The sequence below is a fragment of the Manis pentadactyla genome, chromosome X (genome assembly GCF_030020395.1).
Source record: "Manis pentadactyla isolate mManPen7 chromosome X, mManPen7.hap1, whole genome shotgun sequence".
NCBI lineage: Eukaryota > Metazoa > Chordata > Mammalia > Pholidota > Manidae > Manis > Manis pentadactyla.
In genome coordinates, this window is record NC_080038.1 from 142,491,516 (window position 1) to 142,515,141 (window position 23,626).

General features: G+C 54.5%; 2 protein-coding genes and 1 long non-coding RNA gene across 5 annotated transcripts in view; 1 reads left to right on the forward strand and 2 right to left on the reverse strand.

Moving 5' to 3' along the window:
* The window catches only part of LOC118924005 (protein EOLA1-like), a 214,213-nt gene extending 209,489 nt beyond the window's left edge, over positions 1-4,724 (reverse strand). The window contains exon 1 of the mRNA XM_057495679.1: positions 4,207-4,724. Within this exon, the coding sequence (XP_057351662.1) occupies positions 4,207-4,657 (451 nt within the window). The 5' untranslated portion in view covers positions 4,658-4,724. The remainder of the gene's footprint in view (positions 1-4,206) is intronic.
* LOC118925055 (protein EOLA1-like) lies at positions 400-4,884 on the reverse strand. Of its 3 annotated transcripts, none has more exons than XM_057495706.1 (4): positions 4,769-4,884; positions 3,644-3,696; positions 1,912-2,194; positions 400-1,252 (listed from the first exon to the last, which is right to left on the reverse strand). In XM_057495706.1, the coding sequence occupies exons 3-4, from the start codon at positions 2,165-2,167 to the stop codon at positions 882-884; spliced, it is 627 nt and encodes a 208-aa protein (XP_057351689.1). In that variant the 5' UTR covers positions 2,168-2,194; positions 3,644-3,696; positions 4,769-4,884; the 3' UTR covers positions 400-881. The 3 variants fall into 3 exon arrangements, with proteins under 3 accessions (XP_057351689.1, XP_057351688.1, XP_057351687.1); XM_057495705.1 differs by lacking the exon at positions 4,769-4,884 and adding an exon at positions 4,207-4,391; XM_057495704.1 differs by lacking the exon at positions 4,769-4,884 and adding an exon at positions 4,069-4,204.
* Positions 4,885-5,119: 235 nt separating this feature from the next.
* On the forward strand, positions 5,120-17,113 carry LOC130681905 (uncharacterized). The gene is made up of 4 exons (XR_008995183.1): positions 5,120-5,509; positions 10,272-11,301; positions 13,150-13,309; positions 16,558-17,113. It is a non-coding gene; the product is annotated as an uncharacterized LOC130681905 (long non-coding RNA).
* Positions 17,114-23,626: the final 6,513 nt, after the last annotated feature.

The following is a 23,626-nucleotide window of genomic DNA, read 5'->3' on the forward strand; positions in this document are numbered from 1 at the left end:
TCCCTTGAGCCTGGGCTGCTGCTCAGGAGACACAACAGCCTCCCTCCTGACCTCGGGGGCATCTCCTTACTTTAGTCCCATATCCAGACACACGAGGGTCTCTCCCCATGGCTGCCCCTAAGATGTGCCAGGGTGCTCCTGAACAGCAGCTGAGCATCTCCAGCCCACGATCCAGGAGCCTGGCAGAGAGGCCCGCCTAAAAGCAGGGCCACCCCTTCTGCCAAGGGCTGTCCAACCCCCACGGTCTGGCTCAGAAGAGAGACGGGCCATGCCCCAGCCAGCACCGGGGGCAAAGCCCATTGTCCTCATGGGTGACGCATCCTACCAACTTTGCTAAGAAACCACCCTAAAGAAAAGATGAAAAGGATCCCCACAACAGAAAAACCACCACCACCGAACACCTTTTCGTCAGAGCTGTATTTAGGGCCCCTTCCTTGGACATCAAGTAGCTGTGGGGACAGGTCCAGCACGCATGCTTCATGAGCCAGCAGAAACTGTCACAATGGGGCAAGAGTCACGAGCAAGGACAGCAGGGGCTCGCTCCACTTCTAAGCGTGATTTCCTCTCGCTCGTGAACGAGGCTGTCCATGGCTGGCCTCTCTCGGGCCATCATTCGGCGCACGCTTGTCCCCCGGGTGATGGTCGAGCCTTCCACGAGTTTTGACCAGAGAGGGGAGCGCACGAAGCAGGTCTCTTAAAAGACGCTTCTTTGTACGCTCCAGGAATCAGCCAGACCAAAATCGGTGGCAGCACAAAGCCATTCACTGGCAGCTTTCCCTCTGCCCTAAAGGTCAGAGTCCCTGACCTCTGTCGCCAGCCCAGGGGGTGTCCCGCACGGACATTCCCGCTCCCCCGTCCCCTGCAGCCGAGTGGGGATCTGCTTAGGGCAGCAGCACACTCTGGGCAGCGCTGTCCATGGCGCTGCCGATCCAGCTCGCAGCCGACTCGATCGTGTGTGGCGCGTGGCCGGCTGACGGGTCCTGATCGGCCCGCTCTCTTGGCAACCTTCCTCTGAGGCACCCATGCTTGTCAGGCCTCCCGCCCGAGGGGATCAGGTGCTCTGGGATGTCTACCTGGAAGACGTCCTTCCCGCCTCTCCTGGGGATGGGCTCCAGTAGCCACCTGGGGTTGGCCAGGGTGGTCAGGTACTTGTGTTTCAGGTCGGCCAGCACGGCTTGGCTTTCCATGTGTGCAGCCTCGTCAGAAGCTAGGAGTTCTGGGCACCGCACAGTGTCCCCAAAGTCCACGAGCCCTGTGCACAAAGGGAGAGGCACCTGGATGATTTTCCTCGGTAAGCCCAGGGCTGCCTGGGGGAGAACGTGCTCACTCAACTCACGCTACCCCCGCCAGGAGACTGACGCAGTATCGCCAAGCGGGCACGGAGGAGCCAACAGGCTGCCTCCCAGTCAGCGCTTCCCATGAGCCAAACGCTGCTCGGGGAGCTCTGGGTGAGGCTGCAGGAGGCAGAGAAGCCGAGAGCAGAGGGCCTCGTCCTGCACGACCCCACCCAAGTCACGGGAAGGCCCCAGCGACACTGCTGAGGGAGGGTGGCAGGTACCAAGGGGCCCCTGTAGGGGACAGGCACTCAGGTCCCTGAGCACTTCCCCAGGTGACATGGAATCTCGGGGGGGCAGGGGACATGGTGCGGCAGGCTGTGGGGCTGGGGAAGTCATGTGGAGCCAGGCAGGTGGCAGCCTGGGCCCAGAGGCACCCGGACCCCCTTTGTACCACGCTGCTGCACGTGCACACATACAGAGACGGAGGCAAACGCCACATGCACACACGGACCTGGCCCTGCTTCTCAGAGCTGCACTGAGTCCCAGAGCGGAGAAAGGGCTAACCCGAGTTCCCGAGCTCATGGAAGCCCAGCTGCACCACCCGCAGCCCGGGGCCAGGTGCATTGCCACTTGCCAGCTACCACTCCACGGCCGTACTTCTCCCCTTCCCGAAGCAAGGCCTCGAGCTGAGCGGGGGTCACCCCCAGCCTGTCCACCAGCAGCTTCGTCCAGGTGGCATCTTCCCAGTCCCGGACAGCAGTGTGGATGGCGATGGTACAGCTGCAGTAGCCGCTCAGCAGCGGATGCCAGCGTGTCTCCACCGTCTTGACCCCGTTTAATACAAAATCTGCATAAGGCTGCCGGAAGGGCAGGGAGCCGAACGCCATCATCCCTGAGCTCCTCGGACCTCCCACGGCCTGCGGAAGCAGAGAACCGTGGATGTCAACGAACATCGTCCAGCAGCCCTCCAAGCTCACAGCCCATGGGCCTGACCTCTCCCCAGCGTCCCCGGGTGCCCGAAACCCCAGTGACCAGGATGCTGGGCAAGTGGAGATTGTTGCCTCCTCTCTTCCAGTGCCACGCAGTCAGCTGACAGGAAGGGAGGGGGTGCATCACTGGGGGGGACTCATCCAGCAGATGGTGTCTCTGGGGAGCTCGTGAAGGTGGGTGGGGACAGTGAGAGAAAGGCATGGGCCCCAGAAGGCATGTGTTGTCTTCGAGGACCAAGTTCACTGAGCCCCAGGGCAGCTCAGAGGATGGAGGGAGGGCCCCTTGTTTTCACAGCCCAGCGCACCGGCTCTAGCCCTCTCCCAGCACAGACAGCCACAGGGACAGAGACACCCACCCCCTGAGCCTGTGCCTCCAGAGGCCTCCAGCGTCTGCCTCATAGTCTAAACCTCCATGCAGCAGTCCTCAGCAGAGCTGTCTATGCTGGCAGCCTCTCCCTCCTCTCCACGCACTGTCACCCTCAACTCCGCTAGTACACCCGTCAGCACAGGCACCAGTGGCCCGCCCCACACCTGCTGCCTCCTCCTCTCACTCACCGCTCGGCAGCCCCGACACGGCTGACTGCCCCTCCCGCCCTTCCTCCCAGGCTTCCATGTCACACGCTTGCCTGCTCTGCCTACCTCCACATGGGCCACAGCTGCTCGGCCTCAACTTCCACGGCCAGCACAGACTCAGGTCCCCAAATCCACTTCCCCTCCACCTCCATAAGTGGCTTTGCCACCAACCTGATTGTTCTTGTCCCCGACCTAGCGGCCGCCCATGCTCCCTTTCCTGCACCCACCACTCATGTCACATGGCTGCTATCTCCACAGCCTACCCTGAACCTGACCCCTTTCCCTCGTCCGCAGAGTCCCACTGCCTCTCCTGCAGTCTCCCCGAGGGCCCCTGCCTGGCAGTGCCCCCACTGTGGCCAGAGTGGTTCTGGTCCAGGGGCGATGTGATCACGTCCTTCCCTTGCTGAAAGCTTCCAGGGGCTCTGTACCCAACCAGCACAGACGCATGTCTCACCAGGGACCACCGGGCCCCACGAAATCTGCCTCCCCCCGCAAAGGCAGCGTGCTCTCCTCTCTCCCTTATTCACCACCCCTCAGCCACCAAGGCCTTCCATCCACCCCCAGAACATCTAGAGTTTGTTCCTATCTCAGGGACCCTGTAGGTTGTGCTGCATTGCACTGTACTCATGTTCTGCCCCCACGCACACCCCAGCCCCGCCATCCATGTATTGAAGTCTCATTCCCCAGTATGTCCGAACATGATCATATATGGAAAGGAAAGGTATTACCAGAGGTAATCAAGTTAAAATGAGATCATGAGGGAGGACCTAAAGGTGCCCTCCTGTCTCTGGAGGCACAGAGTACCTGCTCTGTGGACTAGGGATGACGCACTTTCCTGCTTGCCTCGGCTTCTTCACCTGCACAAAGACAAGAGGGATCGTGAGAACAGGTGGTTAGGTACAAGACAGCAATGTTGGCTAATGACCAGAACAGTCTGGTACTCAGCGGGGACTGCAGACCACCAGGACCCAGGAGGGTCCATCTGATGGGAAACACCTCACTTGGCTCACGGTTTGATACTGCTAATCATGGCAGTGGTATCCCTCCACCCTCACTGGGCCATGGTCCACAAGGCTGCCAACCAGCAGGCACAGAAAATCATTTCTTGTAAGTTCAAGTGGAGGGTGTCCTTACAGCCCAGCAGACCCGGAGTACAATAGGAGAAAATTGTCAAGTCCCCCCACACTGTCCCACGGGCCCAGGATTCGGGGACCCTACAATCCCGTTACCCTCAACATCATCCTGGGTGTGCCCAGCCGGGAGGGGTGCCACGGGCAACCAGCTGAACACCGCACAGCCAGGGGCCTCTGTGAGGCTACAGACCAAGGGCCATGCGGGAGGCGCTGAGCACAGGAAGAGCAGCGCACTGGTGCGCGTGGTCCTGCACACTGGCGTTTCTAGGCACAGACGAACGTCGCTGCTCCACGCCCGTGGAAGGATGGCGGGCGCGTGACGGTGGCGGTGTCGGGGCCGGGGCCGAGAAGGGTGGCCTCCGCCACTCTGCTGGTGCTCCCAGGCACAGGGTCTGGGAAACCCCAGCCCAGAGGTAACCTTGCGCGCGGAGGGCAGAGCTGCTGGCATGCGCCTGGCGGGTTCCGACTTCCTTCGGACGGGCGGGGTGGGTCCTGCCGAGCGAGTCGAGGGCCTGCTCGGCTGACCAGGCGGCGGCCACATGGCACGACAGTCCTCCGCCTCCCCGTGGTCTCGTGAGTATGACCACGCCCGGACCACCGCCTCCCACGCCCAGGCTAGGAGACAACGCGCTCCGCGGAAGGAGGACAGAGCGCCGGGCCCGCGTCGTGGCTGCCCCAGCGCCATCGACACTCCCTCCGCCGCCCGGGCCCCGAGCACAGGGGGCAGCTGACAGCTGTCCTTCACCCGGATGAGCTGGCGCAGATGCAGATGGCCCTCTTGTGCGCAGACTCGTACCGTTGTATCTACGTACGCACGCACGTGCAGGTGCGCAGCCCTCCCTTACGCAGCCAGGAAGGCTCGCAGCCGGGCAATTAATAGACACGCGCCCACGTACACGCGCCCGTACGCTCGCAGGCCCCGTTGCTAACCCGCGTTGTTGGGCTCACTAGGCCCTGAGGCGCGCGGGATGACCCGGCTGGGTCTGGGGCCCGCGACCGGTGGGCGAGAGCGGAGCGGGAAGGAGGAAAAGGAACGGGGACGGGCAGGGCAGGAAGGGGAGTGGAGAGGACATCGTATGGGTGGAGCTGGGCTGCGGGAAGCTGGACGGGGGTGGAGCCGCGGGAGGAGCTGGGCCAAGTAGGGGGAGGAGCCAAGCTCCAAAACGAGTAGGGCCGAGTTGCAGCTAAGTAGGTGAGCGACGAGCGGAGCAGAGGTGACACAAAGCTGGGGACGAGGAGGTAGGGGAGGAGCAGGGCGTGAGTGGAGAAGGCGAGGGAGAGGCGGGGCTGGAACAGGAGCGCGGTGCAGGTTGGGGAGGAGTAGGGTGGAGAAGGGGGAATGCTGGGGCGTAGCTGGGCGAGGCGGGGCCGGGAGAAATCACGGAAAGATAAGCTGAGGAAGAATGTGGTATAGCAGGTGAGAAGCAGCTTGAAACTGGGGGAAAGCAGGGTAGCGAGAGCTCAGGGAGGAGTGCGGCGGAGCTGCGAGAAAGAGCTGTGGTAGAGGGAGGAGCCGAATCGAGCCAGAGAAACGCAGGTGAGGGGGAGCTGACTGTGGGTTGGGCTGGGCTGGCGAGCGCGTGTCGCCGCTGGGGAGGAGCTGGTTCGGGGTTGGCCCACGGGAGGAACGGGGTGGGGCTTGGGGCGGAGCTTGGGGGGTACGTTATGGGCAGGGGTGGAGCCAATGGGCGTGCAGGGCCGGGCTTGGGAGGGGCTGGTCTGGGTAGGGCATTCGCCTAGAGCCTAGAGGTGCTTGGGAGTGTGAGCTGGGGGAAAAGCCGGCTGGAGCTGGGGAAAAGCGTTGGCAGGATGAGCTGGCGGAGTGGGTCGGGGCTCGAGAGGAGTTGAGTGGGTGTGGAGCCAAGGGAGGAGCAGGGTGAGGCTTGGAGTGGCTGGGCGGCGGTGGAAAGCACTGGCGGAGCCGGGCGGGGCTTATGAAGCGGGCTGGGGCGAGCTTAGGGGGCAGCGGGGTGCGCCCGAGGGGGAGGGCCGGGGAGGAGCTGCGCAGCGGGAGGAGGCGGGTGGAGCCCTGGAGCCTGGGACCTGCGCAGCGGGTGGGCTAGACCCGCCCAAGGGCTGAGGCCCGCAAGTGCCCGTTTTCCTCCTAGGATGTAGGCGTCCTGCACGCTCCGCACCGGTAGGCAGCCAAGTGGCAGCCCCGTGGTCCTCAAGAGACCTAAACCGACCCTCAGGATGGAGCCCGGAGGACACGCATGCGGGGAGAGGGCGGGATCTCTAAGCTGACTCCTGCACCTCCGGGCTGGGCGCCCAGGCCTCTCCTTCCTCCAAACCACCTTGGGACGGCCGGCGGGGTCCCGAGGGATGGTCTTTAGATGGCCATTTTTGCAGGGGGGAAGGCAAACCTCCACTCCTGTTTCCTGCTGCCCCTGAGACCTGACACGTCCCACACGAAGCCAGCTCCCCATCAGAGCGGTTTCCTGGCCTCTGCCTCTGTTAGGGGCTCAACCCCCTCACTGCGGCCACGCTTAGCTCTTTGGGCTCCCTTCCCTCCGCATTTCCTTGATGACCACGTCCTGTGTCCCTGCCTCCCAAATGCCTGATGAGAAGAAATGCTGCCCTTCCTCGTCCCCACTGCTGCTTGCTGAGTTCAGGCCTCAGGGTCTGGGCTGGTGCTGTTACCTGAGCCTCCCCACCAGCCCTGATGCCTCCTGTCTGTCCTCCAGTGGGTCCTCCACACGCCCTTAGTTCCATTTCTGACCCGCACATCTGTCCTCATGAACTCCCTACTGAAAACCCTGCTGAGTCCTCTCCTGTTTAAGCCCAGACACCTCTGGGCCCTGGGTCGTGGGCCTACCAGCGGCACCAGCTCTCTCCCTCCTAGTCCAGTCTGTTGGTTCACTGTGCTGCAAATCCCTGCACCCTGAGCGCACACACTCCACCAGGACTCCCTGCTTTGGCACCTGCAGTTCCCGAGGCCTGGAAGCCACCTCTTGTCTGGGCAACCTCCTGCCCTCTTTCCAGGCACAATTTTAACATCACCTCCTCTGCCCACCCAGGAGTCAAGCAGTCTCCTTTCTCAATTCTGGTGGCGCTGTACCTTCTGTCTCCGGGCTCTTAGCTCTCAGGATTATAGCTGCTCTCCAAAAATCTCTGGCTGCCTCAGGGGCGCTGAGTTCCTTGAAGGCAAGGACTGTGTCTTACTCATTTCTGCAAGCCAGGCAGGCGCCCAGGAGAGAGTAGTTGCTCAGGAATTGTTGAATCAGCAGAGGACTGCTTTCTCTTCCAATGAACTAAACCGGCTCTCTCTCCTTGCAGCAATCTGAGGAAATGGGAATGCTGGCCGGGAGGTGAGGGGCCCCTGGACACGGTCTCTTCCAGGCCCCAGGCACCTGCTCCAAGGTGGCTTTGGTTTCTCGTGCTCACCCTGGCTCTGCCATGTCTCTCTCTGGCCCAAGTGTTCTCCTGCCTAGCTGATCCCTTCTGCTCAGTGTGATTTCCGTGCACCCCCTCCCTTCCTCCGAACCCATCAGCCATTCTTTCACTTGCTGAGAGGTGGTGTAATTTACACCATGGAGAATGCTGCTGCCTCCCCACCCCATGTGCTTCTTTGATCCTGAGGCCTAGAGAGGGTTCCAGTTTGTTCCTGCTGTGTGTTTTGCTGTAGCACTGGTCTGGGACCAGCTTCACCCAGATTCCTCGTTTCCCTCATCCGCCTCTTGGCAGGTATGGTCTCCCCTTTTCTGTGAAATATCTGATTGCCCATCTTGCCTTTGAGCTGCTTTTGCTTTTTTGTGCCGAGTTGTGGGAGCCATTTTTGAAGTCTGGGTGCTATTCCCACTTTGGTTGGCTGTGTTTCAGATTCCTCCTCCTGCTCCTCAGGGGCTGGATTTCTCTTCTCTTGGCAGGCCTGCTTTGGAGTCAGTATTCACCTAGGCTCTTTGAACTGTAAGTGACCATCGCCCCTCCTGTGGGAGACTGCTGGCCAACCCCAGGCCCGCCACCTGGGATGAGCTGTCCCCGTGGAGGAGGTGCCCTTGTGTCCAGCACTCTGCCCGTGAGAAAGGGGCCCTCCTTTTTTTCTGTGTGATTCACTTGGTCACCATTTAGCTTTAGTTCCGTGCCCTGGACTCACACAGGAGAAAGCCCCAGGGCAGCCATGCAGCTGTGGGAAGACAGTGAGCCTTGTGTCTTCTGCTCCAACACTGCGATTTTAGCTCTTGACTCCCATCTGGCCTGTTTCCAAGGTGCTCCCCTGCCTCAACCTTCCTCTCTGTCTCCTGGGCAGCTCTGCGTGCTGTGTCCCTCTCAACATGGCCCAGATCGTGTGGCCCATCTTGAGAACTGTACTGATTTCCAGTTTTGTCTTAGCGACACTCCCAAGTCCACTGGAAGAAGCTGCACCCCTGGGAACCTTCAGACACGGGTGGCCTACTTTAACACACTGGTTAGGTGTGGCGGCTGCGCACAGGATGTGGCGCAGCAGACTTGGAACCTTGGGAGTTTCTGTGCTCTTCTGGCACTCACCCATCCCTGCATTCATATCACAACCCATTACATCAACTTTGACTGGCAGGGCAGGGAGGAAGATGCTCATTTCCATGCTTCCGTCACGCCCCGGCTCTTCAGCCTACATGTTCTTCGCTGTGCTCAGTGTCCAAGCAAATAAGCAATGACCTCCGTCTGAGGGAGGCTCCAAGACAGCCTGAGGGAGGGCTCCCAACTTGCTTGCTGCGTGTGGCCAAACCATCACGAGGCTCGACTTTCTTGTTTTCAAGATTCACGTGTGGGGGTCTGGAGCGTGTGTTATCGTCCCACATGGGACGTGAATAGTGTGCTAACGTGCTCTGTGCAGAAGACCCACCTGGCTGACTTGTGGGTATCTTCGTGCTCACTGTGGCGACTCTGGAAGTCATAGAAACTACGTGAGGAATCAGGACCAAAGAACACTCGTGAGGCATTACCCAGAGGCAAGGACGGTCACAGTCTGGGCCTATTTCCCCAGTCCTTTTTCTATGTGTTTTTGCTGTACTCAGTTGAGTTCATGCTGTATTACCATTTTGACAGCTTTTTTCACTTAAAGTCAAGTATCATCCCATGCTCTGAAAGATTCCTCAGAAGGCGTCTCACTCATTCCAGTGTATATTAGACTCTAGGCCAACTGACAGATCCTTGGGAATAGCCCAGCATAGCTTGGGCCCAATGACATCCTGTCTCAGAAAGTCTAGTACAGGGAGTCCTCCTGAAGCGGATGCAGAGAAGAGTTCATTTACTCTCTCATGCCCATGTCCAGCTGGACACTGTGTGTAGCAGCCCCCAGATGCCCCGTTCTCCCTTTTCGCATTGTTTGGTCACCCAGCACGTAGCCAGAAGTTTCTTTGGGAAGGGCTGGGAGAGAGCATTCCGGTGTCTGCTTGCCGTGGAGCTGCAACATCCTTCCCCCTGAGGACCGGCCAACTCCCGTGTTCATGGTGCCAGGTCTGAAAACGGCTCAGGGGCAGAACCTGGGCGAGAGATGACTTGTTTCTTGGGTTGGCTGCCCTCAGCCTCTTTGCTGTCTGCTGTTGCTCTTTTTGAGTATCTATTGTAGGCTGCCCCTTGGTCAGTTGCCCGTCTGTTGTGCCTCCAGGGAGGCTGTGTTAGCTCGGCCGCTTCCATCCCTCTGTGGGTCGGGCCTCCTTGTTGGTGGTCTCCATCATCATGAGCCCCTGGCTTCCAGCCATTCCGTGCCACCCTGGGACCTCCACTGCAGTTCCAGGGAACGGGGATTGTCCCTTACCGCCCTTCGCAGGCCCCACATGCCCTACCAGTGAGGTGCAGTGACTTCACTCTGGCCGGGGGCTTGGCAGTGAGCTGACCTCCCCTTCTGGGGTTTCCCGGGATTCTCCTGGTAATAGCACTTCCTGCAGCCAGTCAGGATGGTTGGTCCCCCTACTTCCTGGGACACAGGTCACCTATGGGGAAAGGCTTATGTGATTTTTTCTGCTCCCTCGGGTGGAGTGGGTGCACTAGCTCTTTATGGGAAAGAGTGGGCTGCTGCCACAGACTCAGAAGTTTCAGAGACGTCCGGGGAGTCCAGCTCTTCCAGGGCCTTCTCCCAGATGTCCTTGGTCCTCACGTCAGGGATGCAGGTTTTTGCAAGTGGGCTTCTGCTGGCATGACGGACCTGCCTTGGTTGACCATTCAAACATCTGTGAAGTTCAGCCACGCCTATCAAATCCTGGGTTTGACCTTTGTCCACTGCCTGAGATGGGGCTACTTTGGCAGTGACAAGGGAGACTCTGGGGCTCCCCCTTAGTTTTCAGTTTGTTAATCACCCTGAGCTTCTCATCCCCCTGTAGGTCCTCAACCCAGAGAAGTCACCTCAGTCCATTGCCACCGTCGTCCTCAGAATTGTCACTCCCCTGTGTTCCACATACCTGGATCTTCTCACCTACCAGGAAATTCCTTTCCACCTGCCGGACTGATGAGAAGGTCTAACGTGAAAATCCTAGCAGCTGGACTGTTGCCTCATGCTCAGGGCTGTCTGCACACCAGGGGTCCCCCGGCACGGGATCCTCCTTACCAAGCAGGGCAGGTGACAAGCAATCCTGTGCCTCGACCTCATCTTCCCACCGACTTTTTGGACCACTCTGGAACCCTCTAGGTTGGGTCCTTGAGGCAGCGGAGCCTGCGAGGGAATCAGTAGGAGTGCTAAAGGCTGATTGTGAGCTGACGCCCACTGATGGAGCGGGAGGAAGTGGGCTTGGGCAGGGTGTCCTTTCCGATGGGCTGCCAACCTGACAGTCCGTACCAGCCCATCAGGTTGCTGCAGAGTGAGGGTCATGTCATCGTGAGAGGGCCTGTGCTGGGCCTGGGTGGTCAGGCCCTTGCTGTGCAATCCACGTTGACTGACTGGAAGAATCAGCACCCAGAATTGGTGCCCTGAGTGTGTGCCAAGCGGCATGTGTAGGGCATCAGCTGCCTCTGCAAGCAGAAGTGTGCTCTACCCTGCAAGAGGCCTAGTGGGAGGTGGTTTGGCCTCTCATGCACCAGAGAGCTGCTGGGTTAGGAAGGGCATTTGCTAGCCAGGCATGTGTTAGCATTGGTGTAAGCCTAGCCTGAGGGGAGAGGACAGATGAGGGTACAGAGCATCGTAAGGCAAAGCCAGTTTAAGTCAGTGTAAACGTAAACCAGAGGCTCTTTGACAGCGCGTGCTTACCTCCACATTACTCAGGGCTGGTCGGGGCCTCTTCCAGGCAGACCTGTAAGAAAGTGCAGACTCTGAATTCTGAGGCAGAGTGAGGTTGGCTAGGCGTGAGGAGGAAGGAACTGCCGACTCAGAGCAAGGGGCTGCTGCAGGCTTCATGGAGGAGGAGCTGCTTCCAGAAGGTAAATGGGCCTCCTCAGGCGGAAAGTGGGGGAAGGGTGCCTCAAAAAGGCCAGATACATGCAGGGAACTGAGGGGAGGTTTGTGGCCGCAGCAGACATGTTTGTGGAGAGCCCCGATCCTGGCAGTTTGGGCCCACGCTGCAGCTGCTGGCATAGGAGCTTCAGCGATTTTCCTATGCTGTGGAGTTTTCATTCACTGCCTGCAGAGGGAAGTGTGCATGTACACAGGGCTACCCAGGTGAGGCTGGTGAGGCTCCTGTCCCCCACAGGATGAGCCGGGCAGGAAGCACAAGCTTTGTTCTATGCCTCCAAACCTGGGACTGGTCTGTGGCACCACTACTGCTGGAGTAGGAGTCTAAGCAAATCCCATTACCTCTCTGAGCCTCAATTTCCTCATTGGAAAGGCAGGCACAATGTAGTAATCTCCCCTTAAGGAGTAATACTCTTCAGCCTACCTCGTGGGAGTGAGGATGACATGAGGTGGTCCGTGTGAGACTCATCTGTAACCCCTAAAGCGCTTTACTATGGATAGTGGTTGAAGAGGCATCTCTTTTTCCGAGAAGGCTTTTTGATAAAAAAGAGGAGGTGCTGGCCTGCACCTTGAAGCCTGCAGCTGGGAGCTGGGCAGATAGAAGCCTCTAGTTTGCAGTGGAGAAAGAAGAGTGGTTGACGGCATTGGCCCTCAGTCCCAAAGGTCCTACAAGATGTGGACTGGCTGGGGACTCAGGTGTTGTCCATGGATATCGAGCAGAGTGGCCAGTGGGGAGATACTGTGAACTTCTTCAGACTGACAGGGTTTGAGAATTGGAGGCTGTCTCAGTGCTAGGGCTCCACAGAGCCGGGAGCCTCTCTGTGTGGGAGTCAGGCAGTGTCAGCCTCCTGCCTCGGGCCATGCAGGTCTGCGACTGGCTATCCACAATTCCATCATCAAGTTTAGGCAACCAAAAGTGTTTGCATAAGCTTAACTTAGCACTGGGTGGTAACCCCAAAAATGGATGACACGAAACTATTTTACGGCATTCCGAATTTTATTTGTCCCACTTGGCGTTAAGAGTCGTATGTTTCTGTGCGGAGATGTCGATGTGTTTGCCAGGCCCTGCCCTTTTGCAAGATGAGGCATTGTGCAAATGCGATACTAACACCAATAAGAGCCAACGTTTAGGGTAAGTTGAGGATTTACGGAGGGCTAGGGCTCCTGGACGTGTGTCCTTTCTGCAGCCTCCAGCTAGCAGGGATGTCCTTCCCAGGACAGGCGGGACCGAGGCCCTGCCCCAGGCCAACCTGGGTGGCCAAGTACCTCACCTCCTGCCGACCTGCACCAGTATGTGAAATCTCCTTTGGGGCCAAGCACAGTTTTCCGTGGTGGCAATGGGGTGAACATAGAGCTAAAATTAGGAAGGCCCCTTGGCAAGCGTGGGTGTATGCCAGTTGTTTATGTCACTGAAAATTCGCCCACTCTGTTGCAGGCAATGCCAAGGCCCAGTGGTCTCCCAGTGCAGTCACACAAAGCCTGGGCCCACCCACACAATTCTGGGATGTGGCGTGACCTAGGAGCCTCCGATTCTGAGATGTAGGTGATGCCACAGGAAGCTTGGCAGCATCAGAGTCACCCTACTTTCATAGCATGCTCTTCTCACCAGCGCAAAGGCAAAAGGCAGCTGGAGGAGATGGGCAGAAAGGGCACAGTGCCGTGGCTTGTGCTAGTCACTCTGCTGTGTGGGCTGGCTTGCTCCCTGAGAGGCCTGTTGGTTAACTCTGCCTGGGATGGCAAGATGCCTGAAAGCAGCTTTCCAAGGAAGGTCTTTAATTGCCACGTTTCTGTTCATTGTCTCCACTTTCTCTGGAGAGATGTTTCCCCCGTCACCTCGAGGAGTCTGACTGGAGAGCGCGTCATCGCCAGCAGCTGATGTGAGCCAAGTGAAGGAGGCAAGGTGGTCAGGCACGGCAGGTGGCCTCCGAGCCGAAGCAGTCCGCACAGGGCCGAGCCTGGAGCAAGTGGTCGCTGCAGGTTGGTTTCCTCGCGCTTGTCCTGGTGACGTGGGCGTGGTGTTCTTCTTTGCCAGATGAGTACTGCTGAGTCGTGGGGCGAAGTGAGTGGGCTGGGCTGGAGTCCTTTCTTTGCCAGTCGTTGTCACTGACGAGCTGTGTGACCTTCGCTTACCTCCATTCAGGGTGGTAGAAGCGACACCCAGCATTGCCGGGATGTAAACTTCAGGCAGTGGCACACGGGCCTCACTCCATACCCGGTAGCTAATGGTATTATCAGTAGACTTCATCTGGGCCCTAAATTGCAAAGTACATGTTGTCCCTGAGCAAAATTAGGGTTTTCTGCCAGCCCATGACCTGGAAGCTCTCTCTTGCCTGCCCACCCCTGCTTCTGTGCCTTAGTGACCTTCCATGCACACTGGCTGCCCACGAGGGCAGAGGGTGATCACCGTCACAGCACAGGGCTGAGCAGCCCAGACCAGTGCCCTGGCCTGGGGCTGTCTGTGGCCATATGGTGTTGTGGCTAAGAGGCCGGGGTTTAGGTTCCAGCTCAACAGGCTGTGAGAGCTTGAGTCAGTGGTGACCCTTCTCCAAGCCTCAGTCTGCACATTTGTATGCTGGATATAATAACAGTGCACAGTCCTTGGGGCAGTGGTGAGCATTCAAGGACTTGGAAAGGCTGGGATTAATTTGATGCACAAAGATGTTTCGGGAGAAAGAAGCAAGAAGAGTGGTGCTGAGGTCTTTTGTCTGACTTTGGGCCCCACCGTGGGCTGATCATGATGTGAGAAGCGTTAATGCCACCCTCCCTCCTGCTTTCATATCACTCTGGGGGTTTCTTCCTTAAGCCGCCTGTCGTCAATGTAGAAGACAAGTTACACCGAACATGGAAAACCAGAATTGCCCTGATCGTAGTGCCATGAAAGGGGCACCAGGAAAATGCCCTAGGTGTTCCCAAGAGCCTGTCGGGCAGCTGGGTCATGGGCATCACCTGGATGAAGGCTGCAGCCTTCCATGCCGCAGGCTGCAGCTTCATAGCTGGAAAGCTTTCACTGGCCCAGCTGGCATCTCTCTGAAGCTCACAAGCCGTGGCGTGGGGCCCAGGAGAGCTGGTGATCGCTGCAGCCGTGCCCCAGAGGGACTGGAGCTAGGGCAGGCTGGGCAGGCTAGGTAGGCTGGGATCTGGGACTCCATGAGCTCGAGTCCAGCCAGGCAGGCAGAACCTGCTACCGACAGCCCGTTTCTTGAGTGCCCACTGGAGGCTGGGAATGGCCCCTTACGTGGTCTGTCTGTGAGAGTCACATTTCCCGATGAGGCCCAGGGAGTTTTAGCGGTGGGCCAAGGCCACACTGGGGCGCATGCTCTTTCCCCGTCCTGTCACGTGATGGCTCAACACACCGCTGCTCAGAGAAGGGGGGGGCCCGGCAGCCAGCAGGGGCCAGTCAGGCTGTCAGGGATGATAAGGTTTTGCAGCTGGTGGTGTCTGCCCAGGGTACAAGGTCAAGGCTAGGACTGGGAGTTTCAAGGCTTTGCTCCTGCCCAGGGCTCCAAGGCAAGTCTTGGGCTCCAGTATTCAACAGGGAGAAATCCCAACTTTGAGGACTTTTAAAATCCTTTAAATGTGAACAACACGTGGCCTTGAGCAACAGTCCCCTCTCCTGTGCCTTCCACCCCTGAAAAGTTGTTACTGTTGCCTTAGAGATTCTTAGAGAGATTTCCCATGTTGGTAGACTTTTCACTAATGTTGCAGAAATATCACGTCACGCCTCTTCCACAAGGGGTGATATCCACGGCTGCCCAAATGCCACATACCTTCAAGTAAAAAGCGGATGGCAGCATGTGGTATTTAGGGACATACTATCTTGGTAAAGACAGAATTGAAATTCTTGGCAGAGCGTGCCATCCCTTTTGATACTTAACCCATCATGTCATACCAAATGAAGACTGATTTTCCCCAGCATGCCAGCAACTTTGCCGTCCTTACTGCCTTTTTTGGTATGAGCTACTACCTTCATGCTCACCCCTGTCTGATGAGGTACATGGTAATTGGGTGCACATCCCAAGGTTCCTCCTACACTTGTGTTTCCTTCCCCACAAAGGTGTTATATTTCAGGCTGTCTTTAGTTGTTCCTTCTATCGGTGTGTGAGTTCATGCCTGAGGTGTGTTCCATAGGACACCTAAGAGAGGCAGGGTGGGCAGTGGGGAGGGGGTCCCTGGAGGAACATCAGCAAAGCCTTGCAGTGTTTCCCAGTCTGACTTGTCTGCAGCTTTTACGTTAGAAGTGCAGAAGGCCATGGGAGTTTCCCCGGCAATCCTGCTGTGGGCTCCCTTTTGCAAGAAGCATCTGCTTGTCAGTGCCTGAGGGTGCAAGCAGGCAGTGCCTGGCCTACAGTGGCCTGGCACCATGGGACAGGCTCTTGGGCTGCGACTGCAGACCCAAGGGACCAGAAGCCCCTCACCTTGCACACGGGAGCCCCCAACTGTGGGAGTCCTCCTTTATTCCGAGGCAGCTGTCGTCGTTTCCCTTTCCTGAGGCTCTTTGTAAAGCTAGATGTGGGGGGATAAGCAGAATTACTAAGTCACAGAGGAACAGGGAAAACCAGGAGGAAGGCGGGGTGAGACAGAGTTCAGCGTCGTCATTCAGGTGAATGTAACGCAAATGGAAAAAGAACTAGTCATACCTCACTTGGTGACAGAGAAATAATTACAAAGACCTGGTTGTGCATTTCTGTTTTGTTTTTCGCTTATGCTTTATAAAATGATGTATTTTGTAAAGGAAGTGAGTCACCTGTGAAGCCATCCGAGCAAACATGGGCGCTCGCGCGACCCCTGGTGGAGGCTTTTAGAAATTCTCTACCTCCAGGCTGGAGGGCGTTAGGGCTGTCTGCTCCCAGCTCTGCCTGTCCGCCCATCTGGAGCTGAGCTGGCAGAAGCAGTGAATGGCAGGATGGCAAAGTCTGGGAAAGGAAAGGGAAGGGGAGGGGAGGGGAGTGGGAAGGAGGGGAGGGGGACGGGGGAGGGAAGGGAAGGGAAGGAAAGATTGGTCGCAGGGTGGTGCAGGATGTCCAGAGGCCAACAGGGCTTTGACTAACCTCTTCTATAGGAGAGAATCCTCTCACCTCGTAAAGTCCTGGACACACTGTGCGACACAGGCAGATGTCAAGGCTGTCGTGATAGCCAGCCTGTCCTCTGCTCCCTCGTGATCCACAGGACTGTACTTCTGCTTCAGTAGAATCAGATTCTGGTTGTGATCCAAGTCACTTTCACAGCTGCGTCAGAAGCCGCAGGGCAGCCCAGATTCAGGCAGTTGGAGAGCCGAGTCCCAGCACTGCCTCACAGGTCCTGAGACGGCCACTTCTGGGAGCAGAGCCCTCAGTGCCCAGCAAATTTGGCGGCGGTCGTAGGTCACACCAGGCACCTCCTCAGAACCAGTTCACGGCCCCACGGAGACCAGGCCCCTGCCTGCCTCTTCTGCAGAGTGAGAGAACCCTTCCTGGCAGCAGGCTGAGTACACAGCCTGGGCCACTCTGCCTTTGCATCCAGGTAATTTCCATCATGCTTCTCACCCCAGTGGCCCCTTGGAACCCAGCAAACAGTGCTAGCCCTGGGGACATAGCAGCAAACGGAAGGGTGAGAGCCTGCCCGCTAGGAGTGCCCCTCTGAGGACCCCAGATCCTGAGTGAGAGACGAGTCCTGAAGTCTTCCCCGAACCCTCATCCCTGTGATGTGGCAGGGTTTTGCGGAATAGTTACCAGTTTGCTGATGTGTGCTGCCCTCAGCCCCTGGAGTTCGGGCCAGAGGTGGGAGTGTGGTAGAAGTCCAAGGGCGAGGAGGCTTGTGCTGCCATGCAGGATGGTACCTCCCCTCGCACCAGCTCAGCATGGCTCAGCTTCAGAAGTAGCTGGGGCAGCCTCCTGAGCTTTCTATGGCACTAAAGTGATGTGGTGCAACAGCCCCAGGAGGGGCTTGCAAGGGGTGTGTGTGTGTGTGTGTGGAGAGAGAGAGAGAGAGAGAGAGAGAGAGAGAGAGAGAGGGAGGGAGGGAGGGAGGGAGGGAGGGACTCTCCAAGGATGTCGCCGGGGAAAGAGGTATGGACTGTGCACCAGGTTAGGATGATGACACCTCGCTGGAGGCCAGCATGAAGGGGTGCTGTGTCGGAGGGCCAGGTGAGACTCCAGGCTGCAGTGGATGCTGGCATGCACACTTGTCAATTCCAAGGACCAATGCCCTGCTCCCCCACCTCTCTCTGTCTGTCTCTGTCTCTCTCCAGATGCTATAAAACTAAGTAAGCCTCACAGAATTTAGGTGATAGGTTGGGGCCAAGGATGAGAAAATCCTCAATTGCTTGATAATGATAATTAGTAATTAGTAAGAAACCCCTGATTAACTGGGAAAATATGGACTTGACTAGGTTAAGTTATTTGTCATCTGGTGGAACTGAAGCCCAAGACAGGGCTCAACTGCGCTGCGTAGAATTCCATATAGCCCCCATGTTTCCTATCCCCCAGCATACGTGTCCTCATATAATCCCCTCCCCTGGCCCGTGTATGGGCAAAACGGACTACTTGCTTGTCAGCACTAGGATATAGCAAGGGTGAAGAGGTTTTGCAGATGGAATTGAGGCCCCTAATCAGTTGACTTTGAGTTAATCAGAAGGAAGACTATCCTGGGTGGGCCTGACCTGATTCAGGTGAGCTTTCCAGAAGAGGGCCAGCCATTCCCTGAAGTTAAGAGATTCCCCTGCTATGTTTTGAGAGCACCTGTGAGAGGGCCACCTGGCAGGAAACTGTAAGCCATCTCTAGGCTGACGTTAGGTACAAGATGGGGACCTGAGTCATACACGCACAAGGAACTGAACTCTGCCAACAACCTGAATAAACCTGGACGAGAACCCAGAGCCTCAGCTGAGAACACAGCCCTGGCCAGTACATTGACCGTGGCCTTGTGAACCCCTGAGCAGGAGGCCTTGCTAAGCTGCCGCCAGACGTTTAACCTATGGAAACTATGCAGTAATAAATTGATGTTTACAGCCACTGAGATTGTGGTAATGGGCTCCACAGCACCTCCTGGTTCTACTCTCTCATTCACTGAAGACACAGGCACTTGGCTCACACACTTCCCCGGCACCATGAGTCCTGCCATCCCTGTGGGCGACTTCAGTGTCTGCCTGGGCAGCCGGTGCCACTCGCAGCCCCTTGCCTTCTTCCTCACCTCTGACAATATCTTTGCCTGTCCACCTCAGCCCCCCACCTTTTCATTATCAGGATCTGCTCCGCCTCACACATCTTAAACTTCAGGATCTCATTCTTTGGCCAAAAACAGTTCTTTCACAGCCTCACTCTTAACCCCTGTCACCCAAACTGCTTTCTTACTGGCCTTCACTTGGTTTCACACTTGTCCTGCTGCTATTGGCCAGCAAAAAAAAAAAAAAGAGAGAGAGAGAAAAAAAAACCAGAACAGAGCTCTGCCAACGCTGCGTGCAGTTTTCTCTCACAGCCCATCAGTCTCATTGCATCTTGAAATGTTCTGAAGTTGTATTAGTTTGCTAGGGCCTTTGTGACTGAGTAGCACAAACTAGGTGACTTAGAACAACAGAAATGTCTTGTCCACGGTTCTGCAGGCCAGAAGTCTGAAAGCAAGGTGTTGGAAAAGTCCCGTTCCCTGTGAAACTAGTAGGGGCAGGGTGCTTCCTTGCCTCTTCCAGCTTCTGTGGGCTACTGGCACTTTCTGCCGTTCCTTGGCTTGTAGAGCCATCACTCCAGTCCTCCGTTTCCCACAGACATCTTCCTTCAAGGTGTGCTTGTATCTTTATCCAAACTTCCCTTTCTTTACGGACATCAGTCAGATTAGGTTCGACTTCATGACCTCATGTTAACTTGAGCACCCTGTAAAGACCCTATTTCCAAATAAGGTCCTCTGATGAGGTACTGCGAGTTAGGACTGCACCAATCTTCTGTGTGTGGGGGGGTGGAGGGGCAGGGGACACATTCAACTCACAGCAAGTACAAGAGAACCAAAGGCACAGAATACACAGCAGAGGCCCGCGCCCTACCCTCAGCGATCCGATGCTCATTTGAAATGTCTCTGGTTCCAGTTTTTCTAACAGTTTGCCTTTATCTTTGTAATACTCTGCTTGTATTTATATCACCTTTTGTGTGTTGTCACCTTTAGGCATTAGCTGTTGACTTCCTGCTTCGATAGGTGAGATTGTACTTCACGCATCCTTTCCTCTTTATATGTTTATATTTTAAACTCTTGATTACAGTAATTGAGCAAACATACACAAAAATACAGAAAATGGTATAATAAAGCTCACATGCTCATCACCACAGTTCATCAGTTATCAGCTCGTGACCAACTACTTCTCTCCTACCATTTTCCCCTTCTCTTCATTTATCGATATATTGCTATTTTCAGGTTTCCTGTTGGCTATTTTTGTATCTTCAAATGATATCTATATACCTCCTTCTCTTTTCCCATCAACTAGGGACAATAGCTACAGATTTTCTACTTTGTGAAGATGATTTAATGTGCCTGCGTGTCCTTCCTTTCTCCCTTCCCTCCCTCCCAACTTTGTCAGTTGGTGTTGCAGGTCAGTCTCCCGGGGAAGCAGGCTCGCAGCTGGAGATTAATGTGCAGGAATTTCTTAGGGAGCGTGGAAGGGAAGGGAAAGGAAGGGAGGGAATCAGGACGGGGCAGATGGAGGTGGACTATGATGCAGCCTCAAAGGAGGCTGTCCTCAGCCCCACAGGGATCTCTGAGGCTGGGATGGCCTTTCAGAGATGTCCCAAGTTGGGGCAGGAGGGGGACCTCTACCGCTCCAAGTTGGATCGCCGGGAGTGAGCTTCCTGAGTTCAAGTGTGACCTTGGCTGAGGTGACTGTCTATATCCAAGACAATTCCTGAGGGGGACTCAAAGCCAGCTAGGGAAATAAGAATCTTGCTCTTACGAGAGTCCCGAGGGGTGCATCAGAGAGTCGTCATAGCTATACTTGTCCTCTTCCATTGTCCATTGTTCTTTAACCATAATAAAGTTTTCTGGGGTTTGTTGATGGAACGTTAAAAAGCAAACGTTAAAAAGCAATACTGTTTGCAGTATTGTGACTGTGGTAATTTCATTCATTACAGTACAGCGCAGGGTCAGGATTCCATTTCTATAGTTGCAGTCATGACCCCCATGCTGCTCAGATGAGACTTCAAATGGAGTCTCCTTTTTTTATACCCTTTACTTTCTGTCCCAAACCTTACCATGTTCTACTTTGCTTTATATTAAACCATGACCTTCCTTTATGGTTTGTGTTTTTTTCTGTAGTTTCTGATCACATTTTCTTCTTCCTCCCTCCCTCCCTCCCTTCATCCCTCCCTTCTTTCCTTCTTCCTTTCTTTTCCTTTTCCTTTCCTTCTTTCCTTTCTTTGTCTTTTCTTTCTTTCATATGCCTGCTTATGGCCGCAGCCCGAATATCTTTTAGTTCCTTATTCCACTTATGTCTGGGAATCCGCCCTATTCCTATTGAAGGCCTCTGACTTCTGCTCCAGTTTGAACTGGCTGCTTACTATGTGTCCAGAGACTTGGAGAGACTTCTGTTGTTCTGTCGGCACTCTCTGCTGTTTGCATGCACTTGAGTTCTCCCATGGTCCGGTTTGTACTACCTACTGCATGAAATCCCTTACTTCCTGGAGGTCTTCCTCCCAGTGTCTCCAACTTGCCGTTTCGGTCTCGACTGGTTACTCTGTAGGCTTGCCGCACGCTTGTCCTGCTGGAGAATTTCCTAAAGAAACATATGTGCATATAATTAACAATTAAATAATTTCACATAACTAGTATATATAATTCCCCTATGCGATACACATAGATTAGCTCTGGTGGCGCTAGTGGCGATGGTGTTTTCCTGTACTTCCTTCTGTTGCCAGAGTACATCCTCAAGTACCCTCCTAATAAAGGGTCAGTCAAGTAGAAGGTCCATTTTTGAATTCTTGCACATCTGAGAACATCTTTATTCTATTCTCATCCTTTTTGGCACTTTGGCTATGTGTAACGCTTCATGGTGACATTTTATGTAATTTTTCAATCTCTGAAACATTTTCAGCATCTTCTTTATCTTTGGTGTTCAGAACATTCACAAAGCTATGCGTAAGCATGGGTATGTTTTCATTCATTGTGCTAGGCACTGACTAAGCCATGCCAGTCTGAACTCAGTGTTTCTCTTTAGCTCTGAAGGTAATTTTGTGATGTGTCTCTACGAGTTTCCTCCCTCCATTTTTTCTTTTTCGTATCTGTAACGTAGTAACATGTTGCCCTTCCTAATCGGCTCATATCTTGGCTCATATTTCTTGTCACCTATTTTATTGAGATATATTTATTGAGATATACAGTAGAGTGCACAAGCCTTAGGTGTCACCTATTTATTTTATTGAGATATACAGTAGAGTGCACAAGCCTTAGGTGTAGAGCTTAATTTTTTTTCATATGTACTCACGTAACCACTCACCAGGCAAAATACAAGAACATTTCCAGCACTCCTGAGGCCTTCTGCCTGCCCCCATCCTGGTCAGTACCTTCCCCAAAGGTAACCGCTCTTCTGACCCTACCACCATAGAGAAGCTTTGCTGTTTTAGAACTTCATATAATTACACACTGTGTACTTTTACATGCTGCGTACTCTTTCATGCCTGGTTCCTTCCAGTCAGCATTCTGGTTTTGGAATCCTACTACATCGCTGCCTGTGTCAGGAGTCTGTCCTTTTCTACATGTATTTTGAAGCTTTGTTATTAGGTACACAAATATTTGGAGTTGTTAGATCCTCTTTGACAGATTAACCCCTTTATCATTATGAATTCCCCCTCTTTGTTCCAGGTAATAATCCTTGTTCAAAAATACTCCTTTTATTGTGGTAGGCAGAATGGACCCCCCAAAATATCGAGGCCCTAATACCTAGAACCTGCGAATATGTTGTGTTTCATGGTAAAGGGGACTTTACAGATGTATTTAAGGTTACAGTATTAGTCTCTATTGCTTCCATGACAAATTCCCGCAGATTCAGTGTCTTAAAACTACACAGACTTATTTTCTCACAGTTCGGTAGGTCAGGGACGCAGGAACGGCATGGCTCAGTTGAATCTTCTGCTTAGAGTCTCATAAGGCCAAAGTCAAGGTGTTGGCCTGACTGAATTCCTTTCTGGGGGCTCTAGGGATTAATTCGCTTTCAAAGTCATGCAGATTGTTTTCAGAATTTAGTTCCTTGAAGTCGTCGGGTTAAGGACCTCATTTCCTTGATGGCTGTCACCCGGGAGTCATTGTCAACTTCTGGAGTCTGCCTGCATTTCTTGGCTCATGGCTCCCTTCCTCCATAGTCAGAGCCAGCAAAGGCAGGTTGTTGAGTCGTCAGGTTTGGAATGTCTCTGACTTCACCCCCTCTGCCTCATCTCTCCTCTTTGGTCACATCCCTCTTACTCATCTGCCTTCCTCGTCTGCTTTTACAGGATCATGTGATTACATTGGACTCACCCGGATCATTCCCTATTTTAACCATCAGTTGGTTAGTAAACTTAATTCCATCTGCAAAGTCCTTTCATGGTCGTACCTAGGTTAATGTTTCACTGGAATAACCAGAGGACAGAAATCTTTGGGAACATCTTTAGAATTCTGCCTACCACAGTTACGGACTTTAAACTAGGAAAAGTATCCTGTGTTATCCAGGTGGACCCAGTCTAAGCACACGAGCTCTTAAAAGCAGAGAACTTTCTCTGGAGGAGGAGCAGTATGGCAGAAGGGGAAGTCAGAAGAACTCCCAAGCCTGAGAAAGACTCAACGTGCTGTTACTGGCTTTGAGATGTAAAGGGCTTTGTGCAGGGATCAGAGACCTCTAGGATCTAAGGGCAACCCCCAGCTGACAGCCCAAAAAGAAAACTGGGATCTCAGTTCTCCAACCACGAGAGACAGATTGCCAGCAAACTGAATGAATCTAGAAGCAGATTCTTCCCAGAGTCACTCATAAAATCCCAGCCAACTGACATCTCGATTTCAGCTTTATGAGACTCTGAGCAGAGAAAGCAACCAAGCCTGTCTGGACTTCTGAGATACATGACTGTGAGATAATAAGTTTCTATTGTTTTAAGCTGCAGGGTTTGTGGTAATTTGTTACAACAGCCATAGAAGACTAACAGATATTAATATAGCCACTCCAACTTTCTTTTGGTCAGTGTTTGCATGGCTTTGTCTGCCCTTTTACTTTTAATCTCTGATTTTTATAGATAAAGAGTATTTCTTATAGTCTATAGTTGTCTTGCTTTTTTTTATCCAGTCTGACAGTCTTTGTCTTTTAATTGGTATTTAGAACAT